Source organism: Oncorhynchus tshawytscha, linkage group LG02, assembly GCF_018296145.1.
Source record: "Oncorhynchus tshawytscha isolate Ot180627B linkage group LG02, Otsh_v2.0, whole genome shotgun sequence".
Lineage (NCBI taxonomy): Eukaryota > Metazoa > Chordata > Actinopteri > Salmoniformes > Salmonidae > Oncorhynchus > Oncorhynchus tshawytscha.
Genome location: NC_056430.1, coordinates 30001854 through 30021069, shown reverse-complemented (window position 1 = coordinate 30021069; position 19216 = coordinate 30001854). Strand labels below are relative to the sequence as shown.

The 19216-nt window shown below is 43.1% G+C and overlaps 2 protein-coding genes, 1 long non-coding RNA gene and 1 other non-coding gene across 8 annotated transcripts; 2 read left to right on the top strand and 2 right to left on the bottom strand.

Annotated features, from left to right (window-relative positions):
- Positions 1 to 4367: 4367 nt before the first annotated feature.
- On the top strand, positions 4368 to 8250 carry LOC121839104 (golgin subfamily A member 6-like protein 6). Its single transcript, XM_042296284.1, has 2 exons — positions 4368 to 4605; positions 4992 to 8250. The coding sequence occupies exons 1-2, from the start codon at positions 4468 to 4470 to the stop codon at positions 6948 to 6950; spliced, it is 2097 nt and encodes a 698-aa protein (XP_042152218.1). The 5' UTR covers positions 4368 to 4467; the 3' UTR covers positions 6951 to 8250.
- Positions 8251 to 8400: 150 nt separating this feature from the next.
- LOC112220259 lies at positions 8401 to 11931 on the bottom strand. 4 transcript variants are annotated; one of them, XR_006078705.1, is made up of 3 exons: positions 11489 to 11931; positions 10548 to 10709; positions 8401 to 8663 (listed from the first exon to the last, which is right to left on the bottom strand). It is a non-coding gene; the product is annotated as an uncharacterized LOC112220259 (transcript). The 4 variants fall into 4 exon arrangements; XR_006078706.1 differs by having other exon boundaries at positions 10570 to 10709; XR_006078704.1 differs by having other exon boundaries at positions 10598 to 10709.
- Positions 11932 to 11953: 22 nt separating this feature from the next.
- On the top strand, positions 11954 to 15464 carry LOC121839105. Of its 2 annotated transcripts, XM_042296292.1 has the most exons (5): positions 11954 to 12204; positions 13387 to 13565; positions 14710 to 14814; positions 14961 to 15107; positions 15333 to 15464. In XM_042296292.1, exons 1-5 carry the CDS (start codon positions 12084 to 12086, stop codon positions 15387 to 15389), a joined length of 609 nt encoding a protein of 202 aa, XP_042152226.1. In that variant the 5' UTR covers positions 11954 to 12083; the 3' UTR covers positions 15390 to 15464. The 2 variants fall into 2 exon arrangements, with proteins under 2 accessions (XP_042152226.1, XP_042152224.1); XM_042296290.1 differs by lacking the exon at positions 15333 to 15464 and having other exon boundaries at positions 14961 to 15167.
- On the bottom strand, positions 15419 to 16986 carry LOC121839107. Its single transcript, XR_006078707.1, has 3 exons — positions 16566 to 16986; positions 15881 to 15995; positions 15419 to 15559 (listed from the first exon to the last, which is right to left on the bottom strand). It is a non-coding gene; the product is annotated as an uncharacterized LOC121839107 (long non-coding RNA).
- Positions 16987 to 19216: the final 2230 nt, after the last annotated feature.

Genomic DNA, 19216 nt, shown 5'->3' with positions numbered 1-19216 from the left:
AAAAGATCCCAATTTTCATACTTGAGTAAAAGTAAAGAGACCTTAATAGAAAATGACTCAAGTAAAAGTGAAAGTCACCCAGTAAAATACAACTTGAGTAAAAGTCTAAAACTATTTGGTTTTAAATGTACTATGTATCAAAAGTAATCCATTTAGGGATAGCTCGGGGCACAGTTCAGTACTCAGACATAATTTACATATGAAGCATTTGTGTTTAGTGAGTCTGCCAGATGAGAGACAGTAGGGATGACCAGGGATGTTCTCTTGATGAGTGTGTGAAATCGACCATTTTCCTGTCCTGAAAAGCATTCAAAATGTAACGAGTGCCTTTGGGTGAAGAGTAGACGTTTTGTTTTTAGAACCTATTTCTTTGTGCGAAAGGACCTGCCTGTCCTGCTTTAAAACATAATTCATATGAACAAGTACTATGTTGCTGCAGTTTGACAGGGTTTTCATTCTCTACACGGCCAGGAGTTTTTCCAGGAGTTTTTTAAAACCATGTGACTATTAGAAAAACTCTGTCCCATCATAGCCCATATTAAACAGATGAATCATGTCATACTGTGTGAAGTCTGGAGTTTCACCTGGTTAGGTTACCAGATCAGGAAAAACTACGGGCCCCAGAATGCATTTTTCACCACACTACTCTGGGACCTGAGGTGCCACTTCTGGATAGGAGATTGACAAGTCATACAGATTGTGAGACAGATACTTAAGCTGCACTATGTACATTTTTGGGAGACCTGAACAAATTTACATGCATTATAGATCTGTCATTCTCATTGGAAGCAAGTATAAGAAGCTGTATATCTGTTCTATCTGCTCTATTTCTATGTTTTCCTTTCTTAAGTGTTGTTTTTGCATCTTTTACTTCTCTTAATCAGACAGCTAATAGTCTTGTCTTGTCCTCCCTCCGTTGTCTGTTGGTAGTGATGGACAAGGCTAGCTGTGCTCCCCTCTTTGCACATCAGATATTTAATAGGTCATTTAAAGCTGGGATTGACACCTGCCAGACTATGACCTCAGGGAGAGGGGTAGGGGTCAGACTGCTGCTCCTGTAACAGTGGAGATCAGACGTAACAGAGTCTAAAGAGTCAGACATGTTGTTTTTCAGCTGTCAGTGTCCAACTGTCTCCCTCTTCCTTGTTATTGCCGCTGACTTTCCCTTATCTTTGATCATCTCTGTCTCTCTGTCTCTCTGTCTCTCTGTCTCTCTCTCTCTCTCTCTCTCTCTCTCTCTCTCTGTCTGTCTCTCCCTCTCTCTCTCCCTCTCTCTGTCTCTCTCTCTGTCTCTCTCTCTCTCTCTCTCTGTCTCTGTCTCTGTCTCTGTCTCTGTCTCTGTCTCTCTCTCTCTCTCTCTCTCTCTCTCTCTCTCGGTGCATGCTGGGAGTTTTTGGAGTTTGAGTGTTTGGTGTGGAAAGCTCTATCCTAACTAACTTTCTTGATTCTTTTCTTTACATGTTATTTTCTATGGTGGAGGGTTAATGCAATATTTATTTTTAGCGGTATCCAAAGTTTTTTTTCAAAGTTAGGGTGGAAGAGGACAGAGTAACTTTCCTGGGGGTTGGAAGGTGTAGTGTGCGCAATGGCTTCTCAGCCTAGCGCGGAGGAGACGCTGTCGATACAGCATGGATTCAGGTGTGTTCCTGAGAACGGAGTTAAGGTGGAGGAGGTTCTGCTCGCGGTCGGTGAACAGGTAGGAGCTGAGTTTATACATTCTGCTTCTAGAATGAACAAAGCTGTGGTTGTGTTCATGAAAAGGGCTAATTTGGTCGGTAGGCTAATTGCTAGCGGAATATTTGTAAGGGATGTGTTGGTGTGTCAATTTCACCTCTCTCTACCCCTTCAACAAGAGTTGTAGTGGCAAATTTGCCTCCGTTTATTACGGATGATCAAATTAGGAAAGAGCTGAGTCGTTTTGGTAAGTTTGCTAGCGGTTTCCGTGTACTGTCAGCAGGTTTTCAGGCAGATGCCCTTAAGCACGTTGTTTCGTTCAGGAGGCAAGTGTTTATGTTTCTGAACAATAATGAGCAACAGCTAAATGTGCATTTTAAAGTGAGGCATGGGGAGGGGCTCTATGCAGGTTTTGCCAGCACAGATAGTCTACGGTGTTTTGAATGTGGGGATTTGGGGCACAAGAGTTTTGCGTGCCCACATAAAGGCCATAGACAAGGTGAGGGTACAAGCGTCAAAATGCAGGGGGGGAAATCGAGGTCAAAATGCAGGGGGTAAGGAGATGCAGACAGCAGAGGCTGGGCCTAGTCAGTCTAGAGATGCTAGGGTAGTGGAGGCTGGGTCTAGTCAGGCTAGAGATGGTGGAGAAGCAGAGGCTGGGTCTAGTCAGGCTAGAGATGGTGGGGTAGCTGAGGCTGGGCCTAGACATGCTATGGAGGGTGGTGCAGATGATGCTGGGCCGAGTCATGCTATGGAGGGTGGTGTAGCTGAGGCTGGCCCTAGTCATGCTATGGAGGGTGGTGCAGATGATACTGCGTCTAGTCAGGTTATTCTAGTGGATGAGGAGAGTATAGTGGGGAAGTGTAAGAGATTAGGGGGGGAGGAGGAGGGTGTCAAGAGGAAAAGGAAAAAGGGTGTGGACAAAGGCACCATGGAAATGTTGCCTGTTGCTGTGGGTGAGGCCCTAACCAGAGAGAAAGGGCAGGTGGTCAGGGTGGGAGATAGAGAAGAGGAGGAAAGTGAGTCTGAGGAAGAGGATGAGGAGTTATTTTTTCAGACTCCTCTTCAATTGGCCCGGAGCTGACAGCCAGTCAACCAGAGGGGTCTAAGTACACGTTGAGAGAACTGACAAGGTTCCTGAATGAGACTAAGGGGAAAAAAGTTAATCTTGAGGCTTTTTTTCCTGATCCTAGAAAGTTTGTAAGATCAGTACAACATGCTATGACAAATGAGGGGCATGGTGTCCTCTCACCCAGGAAACGGTTTAGGTTGAGGAAGTGGGTCACAACAGTGCGTAAAGGTTTACCTTCAGACACTGTTTAAATGTTCTCTCTCAGGGAGAAAGCTAAGGTAACTGAGCTAAACGACTACCGCCCCGTAGCACTCACATCCGTCATCATGAAGTGCTTTGAGAGACTAGTCAAGGACCATATCACCTCCACCCTACCTGACACCCTTGACCCACTCCAATTTGCTTACCGCCCAAATAGGTCCACAGACGATGCAATCTCAACCACACTGCACACTGCCCTAACCCATCTGGACAAGAGGAATACCTATGTGAGAATGCTGTTCATCGACTACAGCTCGGCATTCAACACCATAGTACCCTCCAAGCTCGTCATCAAGCTCGAGACCCTGGGTCTCGACCCGCCCTGTGCAACTGGGTACTGGACTTCCTGACGGGCCGCCCCCAGGTGGTGAGGGTAGGCAACAACATCTCCTCCCCGCTGATCCTCAACACTGGGGCCCCACAAGGGTGCGTTCTGAGCCCTCTCCTGTACTCCCTGTTCACCCACGACTGCGTGGCCACTCACGCCTCCAACTCAATCATCAAGTTTGCGGACGACACAACAGTGGTAGGCTTGATTACCAACAACGACGAGACGGCCTACAGGGAGGAGGTGAGGGCCCTCGGAGTGTGGTGTCAGGAAAATAACCTCACACTCAACGTCAGCAAAACTAAGGAGATGATTGTGGACTTCAGGAAACAGCAGAGGGAACACCCCCCCATCCACATCGATGGAACAGTAGTGGAGAGGGTAGCAAGTTTTAAGTTCCTCGGCATACACATCACAGACAAACTGAATTGGTCCACTCACACAGACAGCATCGTGAGGAAGGCGCAGCAGCGCCTCTTCAACCTCAGGAGGCTGAAGAAATTCGGCTTGTCACCAAAAGCACTCACAAACTTCTACAGATGCACAATCGAGAGCATCCTGGCGGGCTGTATCACCGCCTGGTATGGCAACTGCACCGCCCTCAACCGTAAGGCTCTCCAGAGGGTAGTGAGGTCTGCACAACGCATCACCGGGGGCAAACTACCTGCCCTCCAGGACACCTACACCACCCGATGCTACAGGAAGGCCATAAAGATCATCAAGGACATCAACCACCCGAGCCACTGCCTGTTCACCCGGCTGTCATCCAGAAGGCGAGGTCAGTACAGGTGCATCAAAGCTGGGACCGAGAGACTGAAAAACAGCTTCTATCTCAAGGCCATCAGACTGTTAAACAGCCACCACTAACATTGAGTGGCTACTGCCAACACACTGTCAATGACACTGACTCTACTCCAGCCACTTTAATCATGGGAATTGATGGGAAATGATGTAAATATATCACTAGCCACTTTAAACAATGCTACCTTATAAATCAAATATACCATGTTCTATTCTCAATATCCCTACTGCACCAAAGGTGTGTAGGCAGGACAAGGAGAACACCGATTCTATCCAGAAGAAGAGGAAAAAGAAGAGGCTAAATGAGAAGGGAACCCAGGTTGAACTAGGCATGCGGGAGGATATCCATGACCTTGACCTCGCCCATTGGAGATTGGCTAGAGAGACATGGAGAACTGAGCGAGGAAACATGAGGGAGATTAAGGCGCTGTATGGAGAAATATTTAGGCTGCACCAACTCTTGGAGGAGGTAACAAGAGCCGTTTTCTTTAATCAGACTTTCATATAAGTAGATATACTGTAGTTGCTTTAGATGTTCCCAATCCTGATACACAGAAAAGAGATCTAAATAGATAGAATAGTGAAATAAGAAGGCAAGAAAAAGAACTGCACACTGGAAGTATTCTGAGGAAGGTCTGCATTCTTAGAATAAAGTTGTAAAGGAATGGAAGAATTTCTGAATTGGAATGATTCCAAAAGTGTGGACCTTCCCATTTTCCTAATAGGCTAATATACAGTAATAAAACGTGTTTTCTCTATGATATTTATTACCCATACACATGTAATTGTTGTAAGATAGTAATAACAATAACCATCAAGCTATTAAGTAATAAATGTGTGTCTGTCATCATACAGATTGGGGTGGATAAAGGGGTGATCAAGCAGCGCTCCACCTCCTCCATTATTTGTCCCGTCTCCCCGACACTGCCAGCTTTCCCCTGGTACAACCACCACAGGTACCTCGCCAACAGCCAATCGGAGCCTGACCAGCATGCTGCCGGCACCCAGAAGGACCCACCTAAGAAACACTCAATCTTTCCCCCTCTGGACACACAGAGCTGCACCTCCCCTGATAAATGGCCTCATTCTCCGTCCAAGACGTCACACCCACACGCTTCACACCGATTTGCTGTCCCATCCCACCTCCTGGCTTCCGGCCCTCCTGCCCGGATGAGACAGACCCATCCGCAGGTCCAACCCAGGTCCCCATTGACTGGCCAGGCAAAGGTCAAGGATGAGGTTAAGAGGCCAGAGACTGCATCGTCTGAGGAATTGTCTGAGGAAGTTCAACGGAGAGGAGCAGAAATTGCAAGCATGTATAAAGCACAGCTGAAAGAGAGGATGGCCCAAAAGAGAAAGGAAGAGATTCTGAAGAAAATGGCAAACAGCGATGACAAGAACGATGACACTGAGGCCTCCTGCTCCTCTGCAGTAAAACGATCTAATACCCCTGCCACAGCCCCCGAGCGCCCGGCCAGCCCAGAGGCCACGCCAGTGGCCGCCCGAGAGGACACTCAGGGGGACACCCAGCAGGACCTGGCAGAGGTTGTGAATGTGCTCAAGAGGCAATCATCTGATCTATACCTGCCTGACGACGTTTGTGAGGAGTCACTCACATGGAAATCCATTTACGAGGAGCTGTGCCCGCTCGCTCACAGAGTGAACACAGAAGCTGACTACATCAAGGCGCTCCGCGTCATCACTGAGAATGCTGTGACTCCCTCGTGCTCGTCTGAGGATGATGTGTCTCAGAGTGTGAGTGAGGACACAAGTCAGGAGGGGAGTAGTGAAAGTGAGGAGAGCATGAGTGGGCAACAGCAGAGATGTCTACACAGGGATCCTTATGGTAAGAGGGACAGGAAGGAGATTGATAGTGGTAAAATGGAAGGGAGATTTGCAACCGCCAATGCAATGTCTATGATGGCGAGCCGAGGGATAGAAGAACTTAATGCCATGAGCTACGCAGACAGGATCAAATATTTCAAGTATGAGGCTAAGAGAAATGAAGAGATGATGAAGATTGAAAGGAGGAAGGAAAAAGCCAGGGACGAAGAGCTCAAAAAGTGGGAAAAGAGGCAGAAGAAATTGAATGAGGAGGAAAGGAAAAGGACAGAAAATATGGAACAAAACAAGTTAGAGGAGCAGAGGAAAAGGGAGAAGGCAGAGATGAAACTAAAGATCGAACATGAGAAAAAGAGACAAGAGCAAGAGAGAAAAAAAGAGAGAAAAAAGAAAGAAAGCAGCAGGAGATGCAACAGAAGGCCCGTGCAAAAGAAGAGAAAAAGAGGGCAGAGGAAGTTGAAAAAGATGGAGAAACAGAGGATGGAGGAGGAGAGGAACAGGGAAAAGGAGAGAATGAAGGTGTTGGAGATGCAGCAAAAGGCACGAGAGAAAGAAGAGAAGAGGAGGAAAGAGGAACAGAAAAGGAGATTGAAGATACAGCAGGAACAAGAGAAGGAGGAACAGAAAAGGCAGACAAGGATACGGGACGAGGATAAGAAGAGAGCAGAGCTTCAAAGAATAAAAGATCACGAGGCCAGGTTCAAGATGGAGATGGAGAAACTGTATGAGAGAGAAGAGAGGAATGCACAGATTGAAAGAGAAAAGAGGCGTGCGCTGTGTCAGAAAAAAGGACAGACACAGAGAGCAAAACAGGTGGTGGCATACGAGGTCACAGCGTCTACATCTGACGCCTCTGTGCGGAGGGAAGAGAGGGAGCAGCGTCCAGAGACCGCTCACGCACAGTCTGCAAAGAGGAGAACAAGGAAGAAGCAGAAGAAAGCGGCGGACGAGGCATCGACAACTTTTCAGTAGATGACAAAAGAAAGGGAGCAGACAAAAGAAGAAATGTACAAGTCAATGCTCCTAGGTATGTTGATAGATGTAAATAAACAACAAATGAGTTTGTTTTAAAGAGTAAAAACAATCAAAAAAACGAGAAAATAAGCAAAAGGAGGAACAAATTATAAGGAAGCCAGGCCTGAGGGTGAAGAGGAGGAAACATGAGAGAGGAGGAAGAGAGACCAGAGTGGTTTATCAGGAGGGAAGTAGGAGATATAGAATTCAAGTTCTGATGGACAGAATCAGGAAGGACCATGGGATAAAAGGTAAATGAGATTAGCAGTAAAGAAGAGCTGAGTGGATCAAAAGAAAGTTATGGAAAACACAAGGGGGGAGGCAAGATAAACAGAGACCCAGAGAAAAGAGGTGAAAACACTTTATAAGAGTAATAGAGAGGAGATTGAACTAGATTTCTGATGGACATATGGCCAAAATAACTATTTAAATAACTAAGGATTAGCAGAAAAGGAGAAGACCAAGAGCACAGGAAAAATAACCAACAGACGTCAAAAAGAAAGGAAGTCTGCCTCTTCTACTTCTCTTTTAAAGTTGCTTTGGTTTCCTTTTGTCCTCTTTCTAAGCCTGTTCAAGTCTGAGATAGATGAAAAGAGCAGCCAAAGAAACAGATCTGTTGAAGCATCAATTGGAAAGGATGGGAGGTTTGGAGGAGGAGCACAGCTGGATGACTACATTAGGTAAGTGTTTACTATCAAAGCCTGTTCTCTGTAGACAACTGTATTAGTGTTGATAGAAGTGCATTTAAGCAACGTCTTTCAACTACACTTCAACACTAATTCCTGATCTCGTGATTATTTACCTCAAGTGAGTGGGCTTTCAGATGTGTTTTTCCTGAAACAGATTGTGGCATATGAGGTCTGTTGAAGCATCAATAGAAAAGGATGAAAGGGAGGGAGGCAGGAAGAGGAAAACACAGAAGAGCAGATGAGGTAAGTGCTTGGGCTTGTGATGAGAGGATAGGGGCTCCACAACTGGGGTTCATGATTGAACATTTTCAGACTAATGTATTACTGTGAATCCCATTCATTCAATGACTGTTCTACTAATTCCTGACTGGTTAATTGTTTTACAGGAGCACTCTATGTTCTGCTTCCATGTGGATTGACAGCATTGCTTTCATGTGCTGCTGGAGGACACCATGGAGGAAGAGGGAGAGGGTCTATGATAGGCAGTTTGCCATGGCCCTATATGGGCCTTTGGATGTTAATTCTTCATGCTTTATATCATACAACTTTACAATAAAAATGAATTGTAAGCATCAGCCTTTTCTGTTTGAGTGTGATCAGTGCAGTAGTAGTAAGATTGGTGTAAACCCAAGGAATATTCTGTCAGCAGTGTTCAGTTGGTATAAAATAGTGTGATAAGAAATTATCAACATCTTATGAAAACAATATGGAGATAGAAATATCAAAAGAAGTGTTACATTTACTTAATAGCAATTTTTCCCCTCATAGAGAACAATGTCCTTGTTGTGCACACACACCCCCACACCCACAGAGAGTTCGTCATGATTTCCCTGAGTCATCAGACTCTGGTGAAGGTTTCTTTGCATCTTGAGCAGTCTGTGTTGTATCCTTGCCGGACTCATCTACAACAATCTCGAAGGCCGCCTCTTCTTCTACCCTCTTCACTTTCTCCCCTTTCGCTGCAAGGATTTCCTCAATGTTCCTGTAGGAAAAATAACCAACATGAATAATAAAAAAAATGATTCAGGAATAATACTCATCTTAATGAGGCTACACACTTCATGCAAACAGAGCATCGTATACAGTTTGGTCCAAATCTCAAGTACCTAGAACTGTGTGAGAAAATGATGCTGCATTTGCGTGAAGTGTGTAGGGCCCTTTAGTCCACACAAACGTTACAACCTATTAAAACAGGATTCACTTATGATTCACTATGACTGCAGTTCCATTTCTCTTCTGTGCATATCACTATCAATAGGGATAATACATATCCTTGTAACACAGTCGTGGCCCAAGGTTTTGAGAATGACACAAATATTAATTTCCACAAAGTTTGCTGCTTCAGTGTCTTTAGATATTTTTGTCAGATGTTACTATGGAATACTGAAGTATAATTACAAGCATTTCATAAGTGTCAAATACTTTTATTGACAATTACATGAAGTTGTTGCAATGAGTCAATATTTGCAGTGTTAACCCTTATTTTTCAAGACCTCTGCAATCCGCCCTGGCATGCTGTCAATTAACTTCTGGGCCACATCCTGACTGATGGCAGCCCATTCTTGCATAATCAATGCTCAGAGTTTGTCAGAATTTGTGTTTTTTTTTTGTTTGTCCACCCGCCTCTTGAGGATTGACCACAAGTTCTAAATGGGATTAAAGTCTGGGGAGTTTCCTGGCCATGGACCCAAAATATCGATGTTTTGTTCCCCGAGCCACTTAGTTATCACTTTTGCCTTATGGCAAGGTGCTCCATTATGCTGGAAAAGGCATTGGTCGTCAGCAAACTGTTCCTAGATGGTTGGGAGAAGTTGCTCTCGGAGGATGTGTTGGTACCATTCTTTATTCATGGCTGTGCTCTTAGGCAAAATTGTGAGTGAGCCCACTCCCTTGGCTGAGAAGCAACCCCACACATGAATGGTCTCAGGATGCTTTAGTGTTGGCATGACACAGGACTGATGGTAGCGCTCACCTTGTCTTCTCCGGACAAGCTTTTTTCCGTATTCCCCAAACAATCGGAAAGGGGATTGATCAGAGAAAATGACTTTACCCCAGTTCTCAGCAGTCCACTTCCTGTACCTTTTGAAGAATATTAGTCTGTCCCTGATGTTTTTCCTGGAGAGAAGTGGCTTCTTTGCTGCCCTCCTTGACACCAGGCCATCCTCCAAAAGTCTTTGCTTCACTGTGTGTGCAGATGCAAGCACACCTGCCTGCTGCCATTCCTGAGCAAGCTCTGTACTGGTGGTGCCCCGATCCCACAGCTGAATCAACTTTAGGAGACGGTCCAGGGGCTTGCTGGACTTTCTCTGGGGGCCCTGAAGCCTTCTTCACAACAATTGAACTGCTCTCCTTGAAGTTCTTGATGATCCGATAAATGGTTGATCTTACTGGCAGCAATATCCTTGCCTGTGAAGCCCTTTTTGTGCAAAGCAATGATGACAGCACGTGTTTCCTTGCAGGTAACCATGGTCAACAAAGGAAGAACAATGATTCCAAGCACCACCCTCCTTTTGAAGCTTCCAGTCTGTTATTCGAACTCAATCAGCACGACAGAGTGATCGCCAGCCTTGTCCTCGTCAACACTCCCACCCGTGTTAACGAGAGAATCACTGACATGTCAACTGGTCCTTTTGTGGCAGGGCTGAAATGCAAGTGGAAATGTTTTTGGGGGATTCAGTTCATTTGCATGGCAAAGAGGGACTTTGCAATTAATTGCAATTCATCTGATCACTCTTCATAACATTCTGGAGTATATGCAAATTGCCATCATACAAACTGAGGCAGCAGACTTTGTGAAAAATAATATGTGTCATTCTCAAAACCTTTGGCCACAACTGTAGAATGCATGCATGTAAAATGTTCAGACCTATATTAACTTGGCTAACAACTTCTTTCCCTTCAGATCAGAGAACCAACCCAAGTTGTCAGCAATAATGTGGTGTTTTTCACATCCTGGGCAGGTCACTAGGACAACACCTTTATGATAGGCTACCTTGGATATCCTCTTCGTTGACCTGGTTGAGCACACCTGCATACAGATCATTTACAGTCAAATAATGATACCGTTCATTAGAAGAGTCTGGGTGAATCTGAACTTTATAAAACTATCCATATAATCGTATTCATTATTATCTAAAAGGCAAAACTGATCTTTTCAGTTTGCTGCAGCAAGAGACAGAAACAAGCTGCAAATAAACACTCAACCTGGACAGTTTGATCTCAATCTCTTCATTCAAAGACTCAATCATGGACACTCTTACTGACAGTTGTGGCTGCTTTGCGTGATGTATTGTTATTGCGATGTGTGTTTTGTCCTATATTTATATATTGTAATGACACAGGCAGGGAGCAGGTCTCGAACAATTGACCTTCTAACCCGAAGTCCAGCACGCTCGTGCGGCAGAGTCGATTTCCGCGCTTAAAAACCCAGGGTCGTTACAATATATATATATAAATAAATAAATAAATATAGGACAAAACCCACATAACAACGACAATACATGTACATTTTCATATATATATTATATATATATTTTTATCCCAGCAGAAGGTATTTTGCCTTTTGGTAGGCTGTCATTGTAAATAAGAATGTGTTCTTACCTGAATTGCCTAGTTAAATAAAAATAAATACAAAATAAAAATCCATCACACTCCTACTCTGAGATGTTTTGTGGATACGGGCCCTGAGTACCAGTGTTTTGTTCACCTCACCAACCAAATCTTGATTGCCAAATCATGCTACGACTGTCACTGTAGAAACATGATGTAAAAAATAACTTATCTTCCATTTAAAATCTCATCCATTACCTTGCATGTGTAAACCAAGTGGTAATGCGTCGAATGAATCTTCCCAATAGAATCGCTGCAGACGTGTGTTGTGGTAGAGAATTGGTTATGTAGAGGTACGTCTCTTCGATACTGCCTGAAAGCAACTGGCAAAGTCGGACCACTGCTGTGTCTTGACTGTGAAGAGGACCATTGACTGGTCCCTGATGCAAGCGGTTGTACGTGCAGTAGTCTTGTCCTTGATAACTGAGTCCATGATCTCGACAAAGTATAACTTGTATGCCAAAATATACGATTCGTAACCCGGATTGTATTCTGTTGAAACATTGAGGAAAATTGCTACGAAAATATTTTAAATTCGGTACGGTCAAGCGTGTTGTCCTCAACCTGATTGACGCGTAAGAAAATGGTTGATTGGTTTCGAATAGAAGCCAATCGTTTGTTTCCATTTTAGTGACGGCCCTCGCGTTACACCAATGAGAAACCACCATTTTAAGAAGGCGGGTCTATTGATCCGCATGTGAACCAATTAAATAATCGCAAACATTACCGCTTTAGTTTAGCTAGCGACATTTTTTGAATGTTTATATGTATTGGTAGCAGATTATAAATAAAAATGAGCGACGAAGCTGTATTTGAAACAATTGAAGAGGTCAATAAGCATATCTCACACGTGGAAGAGTCAACCTGTGTGAAATATATTTCTTACCGTGTAGACAAGCGATTCAATGACCAAGGTAAACTAGCTCTCGACGTTAGCCAAAGAGTGTGCTGCCTGTAGGAAACGTGCATTGATCAAGCTGCAGAATGTGCAAACAATCACCAGAGTAACATGGCTATCTTTCAGCAGTTCCATACTATTTTAGCTACTGTTGGATCCTGTATTTTACATTATAGCCATTAGATATGATTAAATATTATCTGATGTTGGTTGTGTGAGGTGTCTGCATTTGTGCACTGGAGCATCATTATGAGATTAAACAACTGCTTGCTACTTGCCTGTTTGTGTGTGACAAGAACTGAGTAACATGGTGTGACCTGCATGTTGCAAAACTGTAGATAACAGCCCAGCAGATGCTTTGTCCTTGTGTTTGTATGTGACAATATTGAGCACATGGTGTGACTTGCTGTATCTTACAAAGTTGTGATAGGGAGGGGTGGTCATCACGAGGTTTAACTGAAATGGAAAAATACTGAACACAATAGCAGGAACAGAGCAACTGTTCTAACTAGGCTGCGATACCAGAACAGTAAGGATCTATACATCAAGGAGGGAGAACTCCAAGAAGCGCCAAGAGACGGGGACCCGCCTGAGCGCCTGCAATAGGCTGGGCAAGTTTAAACCACGCCCAGTCTCTACTGTGATAGACATAGTTCCAACACGTCTGTTGGCATATCACAGTATAAAGAATACTGTTTACATACATCTTGTCAGTTCTCTGTTCTGCCCTGCGTGGTATTACAGTGAGCCCGTATATACGAAAGTTGCATTTGCATTTATTACTTAGCTAATAAAAAATACATAGTATAAAATCGGTGACTCATTGTTATATTTATCCTGATACCAGATTCGAATTTACGCAACCCTAACACTACCTACATTGATTAATATTCTTATGTAGTGATGTAACCTCCACAAACTACTGGTGTATTCATTAGTCGGATACGATTGCAAACTTTGTGTTGCATTTTGCAACGGAAACAGTTTACTCCAAACATAAAACGCTTTGCAACGAAAACGTAGTTTTCTATTGAACACATTCAGGTAAGTCCCTCCCCGTTTTAGTTCTGTTTGGTTCCTAGAAAGTAAACGGCTTCCGTTGACAAAACGTTTTGCCCCAGAAAATGTTTTGCTGCAAATCAGACTAACGGAATACACCTCTGGACTCATGGCGCTTTCAATGTGTTCTGCTAAACAGGTTGGAAACCACAGGACCACAAGAACCGGTTATACTGGGAATGGAAGTACGGCAAGGGTACTCCCTGTATCCCCTTTGACAGAGTACCCTTCATGTTCATCGGACACAAGCTAATGGGATGCCACAGGGGCCGGGCAAAGTGTGGATTCAAGAAGAGGCAGGAACTTGAGGATCAAAGGGTGCTACTATCTATGATATTCTGAAATGGTTCAAGTGTTCCATGTAGCTACAGATTGTTACACCGGATAATGTGATGAACAAAATATTTTTGGTATCCATTACTGGGAGTTACAGGTTAGATACCGTTTGGTGTAGCACAGAGAATTTTCCACCAACCTTATATTGGCAATGCTGTCTAGGTCCTTAAATATTTGGTTAGATCACATTTCAGGTGTAACAATCTGTAGCTAGGATGTATTTTGCATCTAGACCTGAAACGAATTCATTAGGGCACTATGGAAAAGCGTTAAAAAACATTGTGCAACTGAAAATGTAAAGGAGCTTTTCTTATTGGAGTAAAGGTTGTCCCTCCCTATTTAATGACATTTTCTTCCATATGGTGCCTAATGAATACGACCCTGGTTCCATCAATGCTTCTAGGTAGTTGAGGTTCACAACCAATCTCAACAATTCCATTCTTACCTACCACTCATTTTCTCAAATCCTCAAAAAGTTCTACAGCTGCACCATTGAGAGCATCCTGACTGGGTGCATCACAACTTGGTATGGCATCAGCTTTGTATCTGACCGCAAGGCGCTACAGAGGGTAGTGCGTACGGCCCAGTACATCACTGGAGCAGTGCTACCTGCCATCCAGGACCTCTATACCAGGCAGTGTCAGAAGAAGCCCCTAAAAATTATCAGACTCCAGCCACCCATGCCATAGACTGTTCTCTCTGTTACAGCACGGCAAGCGGTACCAATGCAACAAGTCTTGAACCAACAGGACCCTGAACCGCATCTACCCCCAAGCTAAATAGTTAATCAAATAGCTACCCGGACCATCTGCATTGACCCTTTTTGCACTAACTCCTTTGACTCATCACATACGCTGATGCTACTGTTTATTATCTATCCTGTTGCCTAGTCACTTTACCTCTACCTATATGTACATATCTACCTCAATAACTTCATACCCTTGCACATCGACACAGTACAGGTACACCGTGTATATAGCAAAGTTATTGTTACTCATTGTGTATTCATTCCTTGTTATTGTTTTTCTGTTATTTTACTTTGTTGGGAAGGACCTGTAAGCATGTCACTGTTGGTTTACACCAGTTGTTTACATGTGACAATTAACATGTGATTTTGATATTTCAGGAAAAAGATGGCAAGGAAAAAAGAAACCTGTTGCTGAAAACCAAGAAAGTAGCATGCCCTGCTGTGTTCACAATCAGCCACATTGTGAAGTTCCCTGGATTCAAGGTACGGGTGAAACTGTTTGTTTATATATGTTTATTATGTAACTCCAGTGACCGTGCACCACAGTCAACATTAGAATGCACATCAGACTAATATACATAATTATATCTCTCTGTGTGTGTGTGTGCGCTCGCTCCATACTGCATCAGTTGGAGAAGGACACATCATGGTTGAGGGTCATGTCTATTTCCATCAAACAAGCTCTCCAGACAGACCCAGCCTCAGTGCAGTGGAAGATACAGTATTTCCTCAAAATACCCAGTGTCACTGACCACAAGGGCCATCCTATTGGAAAGGTATTACTATGTTATTACTATACTATGACCATGGGATCTATTGTATTGGACTCACTTTAGGCTACATAACTAGTATCTGTATGCCTGTTCGGTACACAGACGTAATAAATCCTTGATCTCTTGAAATTCCCTGTGGAATACAAGTATCTGACCCTGTAACAGTGGTTAGGGGTATTTTCTCCCTACTTAACAAAAGCCACTCTCTCCTCGTTCCCTCGGGTGCAGATCAGATGGACGACAGGGTCAAAGGTTACATCCGAGCGTTGGTGCAGCAGGGGGTGAGGAAGGTGAAGGAGGTAAAGAACCAGATGGTCCAGTACGTGCGGACGGGGCTGTTCCAAGACACGACCCCGCCGCCGCTGAGGCGCTTCTTCCCCACAGAGAAAACCATCCATGCCGTCATGGCACAGGTCATCGCGGAAGAACACTACAGCAAAATAGACCTGGTCAACCTGCTGGTGAGAAGGCTGTGCTGCACTATCATTCCCACCTATTCATCAGATATTTGGATTGTCTTCTGAGATAAGGCCATTGGGGCTTGTGGTGTTAGCTGTATGTTTTCACTGCAATTTATGAACAGTTTGTATGCATGTCACCCACCCTCTTTGAAACACTTGTTTAAAGGGGCATTTTACTCACTATTGTTTCATTAGTCTTTTTGATATAGTCCCAAAACATTCTGCATGAACACAGGAAAAGGAAGGAGAGGTTGGGAGTTAACTGTAAACTGCTGGGAAGGAGATAATGTGTTAATGTGCCCACTTTGGACTCACCCTGTCCCAGAGATGAACTCGATGTAGTTAATCTCATTGGTGTATTCGTGGAAGCGGATACACGTCTGGTCTGAAATGAGCTTGAACGCTGCTAGCATGGTTTTCTTTCTGTCCACTGTGTGGATCAGAGACAATCTACCATTAGACGGTGCATACCATTCCCACCAGTGGTGTAAAGTACCTAAGTCGTTTCGGGTATCTTTGCTTTTACTTCACTACATTCCTAATGAAAATAATGTACTTTTTACTCGATACCTTTCACCTGACACCCTAAAGTACTCATTACATTTTGAATGCTTAGCAGGACAAGAAAATGGTCCAATTCACACACACGGTCATCCCTCGTCTCTCTGATCTGGCAGACTCACAAAACACAAGTGCATCTTCTGTAAGTTGTCTGAGTGTTGAGTATGCCCCCGGCTATCCACTCATTTTTAAAACAAGAAAATGCCGCCTGCTTTGCTTAATAGAAGGAAATTATTTATTCCTTTGATACCTCCGTATATTTAGAACCAAATACTTCGACTCAAGTAGTATTTTACTGGGTGACTTACTTGAGTAACGTTCTTTTAAAGGCATCTTTAATCTTTAACGACAATTGGGTACTTTTTCCACCACTGATTCCCACTGTATTAGAAAACATCTAGTGTTAGTGTTCATCTCTCCTACTGTATTCAACACTCACCCAGATCATCGTTGATCTTGTAGGGGATAGAAGCGACGCCATCTTTCTCCGGCCAAAGTGACTTCACAGCTAATCGGTCTTCCTGTAGAACAAATAAACACCTCGTCTTAAATCCATCTGTCGCTAGAGTATTGGCCTCGGATATTAACTCATTAAATTATTTCTGCGTTTCCAGAAATGATTTCTTAACATTCTGAATGAAAAAACCTTTTCAGTGTCAACTTAAATGACTAAAACCAGATTAAGAATATAGAAAAGGTAACAGAGCAATATACAGTGTACAAAACATTAGGAACACCTGATCTTTCCATGACAGACTGACCAAGTGAAGGTTTTGACCCTTATTGAGGCCACCTGTTAAATCCACTTCAAATCAGTGTATATGAAGGGTAGGACCAGGTTAACCTCTCTAGGGTATGTGGGACGCTAGCGTCCCACCTGCCAACATCCAGTGAGATTGCAGAGCGCCAAATTCAAATACAGAAATACTCATTATAAAAATTCAGAAAAGATACAACTATTTTACATAGGTTTAAAGATTGACTTCTTGTGAATCCAACCACGGTGTCAGATTTAAAAAATGCTTTACGGCAAAAGCATACCTTACAATTATTTGAGAACTTAGCCCAGCAGACAAATCATTACAAACAGTAACAAGCCAAGTAGAAGAGTTACACAAGTCAGAAATAGAGATAAAATTAATAACTTAGCTTTCATGATCCTCATATGGTTGCCCTCAGAAGACATTTATTGAATAAATGTTTATTTTGTTTGATAGTCTCTTTATATCCAAAAACATCCGTTTTGTTCACACGTTTTCTTCAGTAATCCACAGGCTCAAACGCAGTCACAACAGGCAGACAAAAAAATCCAAATTGTATCCGTAAAGTTCAAAGAAACATGTCAAACGATGTTTATATTCAATCCTCAGGTTGTTTTTAGCCCAAAACAATCAATAATATTTCAACCGGACAATAACATTGTCAATATAAAAAGGTAAACAAGAAAGGCACTCTCGGTCGTGCTCATGAAAAAGCTCTGACACGGCAGGGTCCACTCATTCAGACTGCTCTTACTCCCTCATTTTTCAGAATACAAGCCTGAAACAATTTCTAAACACTTGACATCTCGTGGAAGGCATAGGAACTGCAATTTGAGTCCTAAGTCAATGGATACTGTAATGGCATTGAATAGAAAACTACACAAAAAAAATCCTACTTCCTGAATGGATTTTTCCTCAGGTTTTTGCCTGCCAAATCAGTTCTGTTATACTCACACACACCATTTTAACTTCTTATGGCTGCAGGGGCAGTATTGAGTAGCTTGGATGGAAGGTGCCCAGAGTAAACGGCCTGCTCCTCAGTCGCTAATATATGCATATTATTATTAGTATTGGATAGAAAACACTGAAGTTTCTAAAACTGTTTGAATGATGTCTGTGAGTATAACATAACTCATATAGCAGGCAAAAACCTGAGAAGAAATCCAAATAGGAAGTGAGAAATCTGAGGTTGGTCGATTTACAACTCAGGCCACTTTTCAACATTGCAGGCTGGTGGTGCCATGCTGTGGGGTGCATTTTCATGGCACAAATTGGGCCCCATGATATAAGTGGCACAACGTTTGAATGCCACAGGATATCTGAGCAGCGTTGAAAAGTAGGTGCATCCCTTCATAGCAGCAGAGTATCCATCTACAAATAATTTTTTTCAGCTTGATAATGCACAATCTCCGAAGGCTAGAAATGTCTAGGAACGGTTCCACGAACATGACAGTGCATTAAGCTTACTGCAGTGGCCTGACCAGTCACCAGATCTCAATCCAATTAAGCATCTGTGGGATGAGATGGAACAAGTTATTTCAGAGTAGAGATCCACTACCAGCCAACTTGGTAGAACGGTGGGAAGCATTGGCGAAATCATGGGAACAGCATTCCTGTGGAACACTTGACACCTTGTAGAGTCCATGCCCCGACAAATTGAGGCTGTTCTAAGGGCAAAAGGAGGTGCATCTCAATATTAGGAAGGTGTTCCTAGTGTTTTGTACACTCGGTAGATATTTTGTATAAGATTTGATAACTAATAATCACCTAAATACGTTTTTTTTAAACATTCTGGGAGAATCTAAAATGGCATGAATGGGGGCCCCTTTGATTTTATAATGATTGAGTCACTCAGAGCATAACAAGCAATAACACTGGCCTACACACAGTAACCCTTAATAATGTCAAAGTGGAATTATTGTTCCATTTTTACACTAATTATAAATTTAAAGCTAAAACATCGAGTCATATTTCAAATATTTCAACACCTTCGTTATGGCAAGCCTAAATAAGTTCAGGAGGAAAAATGTGCTTCACAAGTCAATTATTTACATTGACTTACTGTGCAATAGTTTTCAGCATGATTTTTGAATGACTACCTCATAACTGTACCCCACGCATACCATTATTACCTTAGTCCCTCAGTCGAGTAGTGAATTATAAACTTACCCGTACATTAAATTCAAATGTAATTTTAGTCAACATTCTGTCTTGAACGATTGTCCAGTCATTAGCCTCAGGCTGTGTATATCAGAAGTTGGAATCAATCCAACTGTGATACATCATCCTAAAACACAGTAACAGGACTTAGACAATAGGGATCATAGAG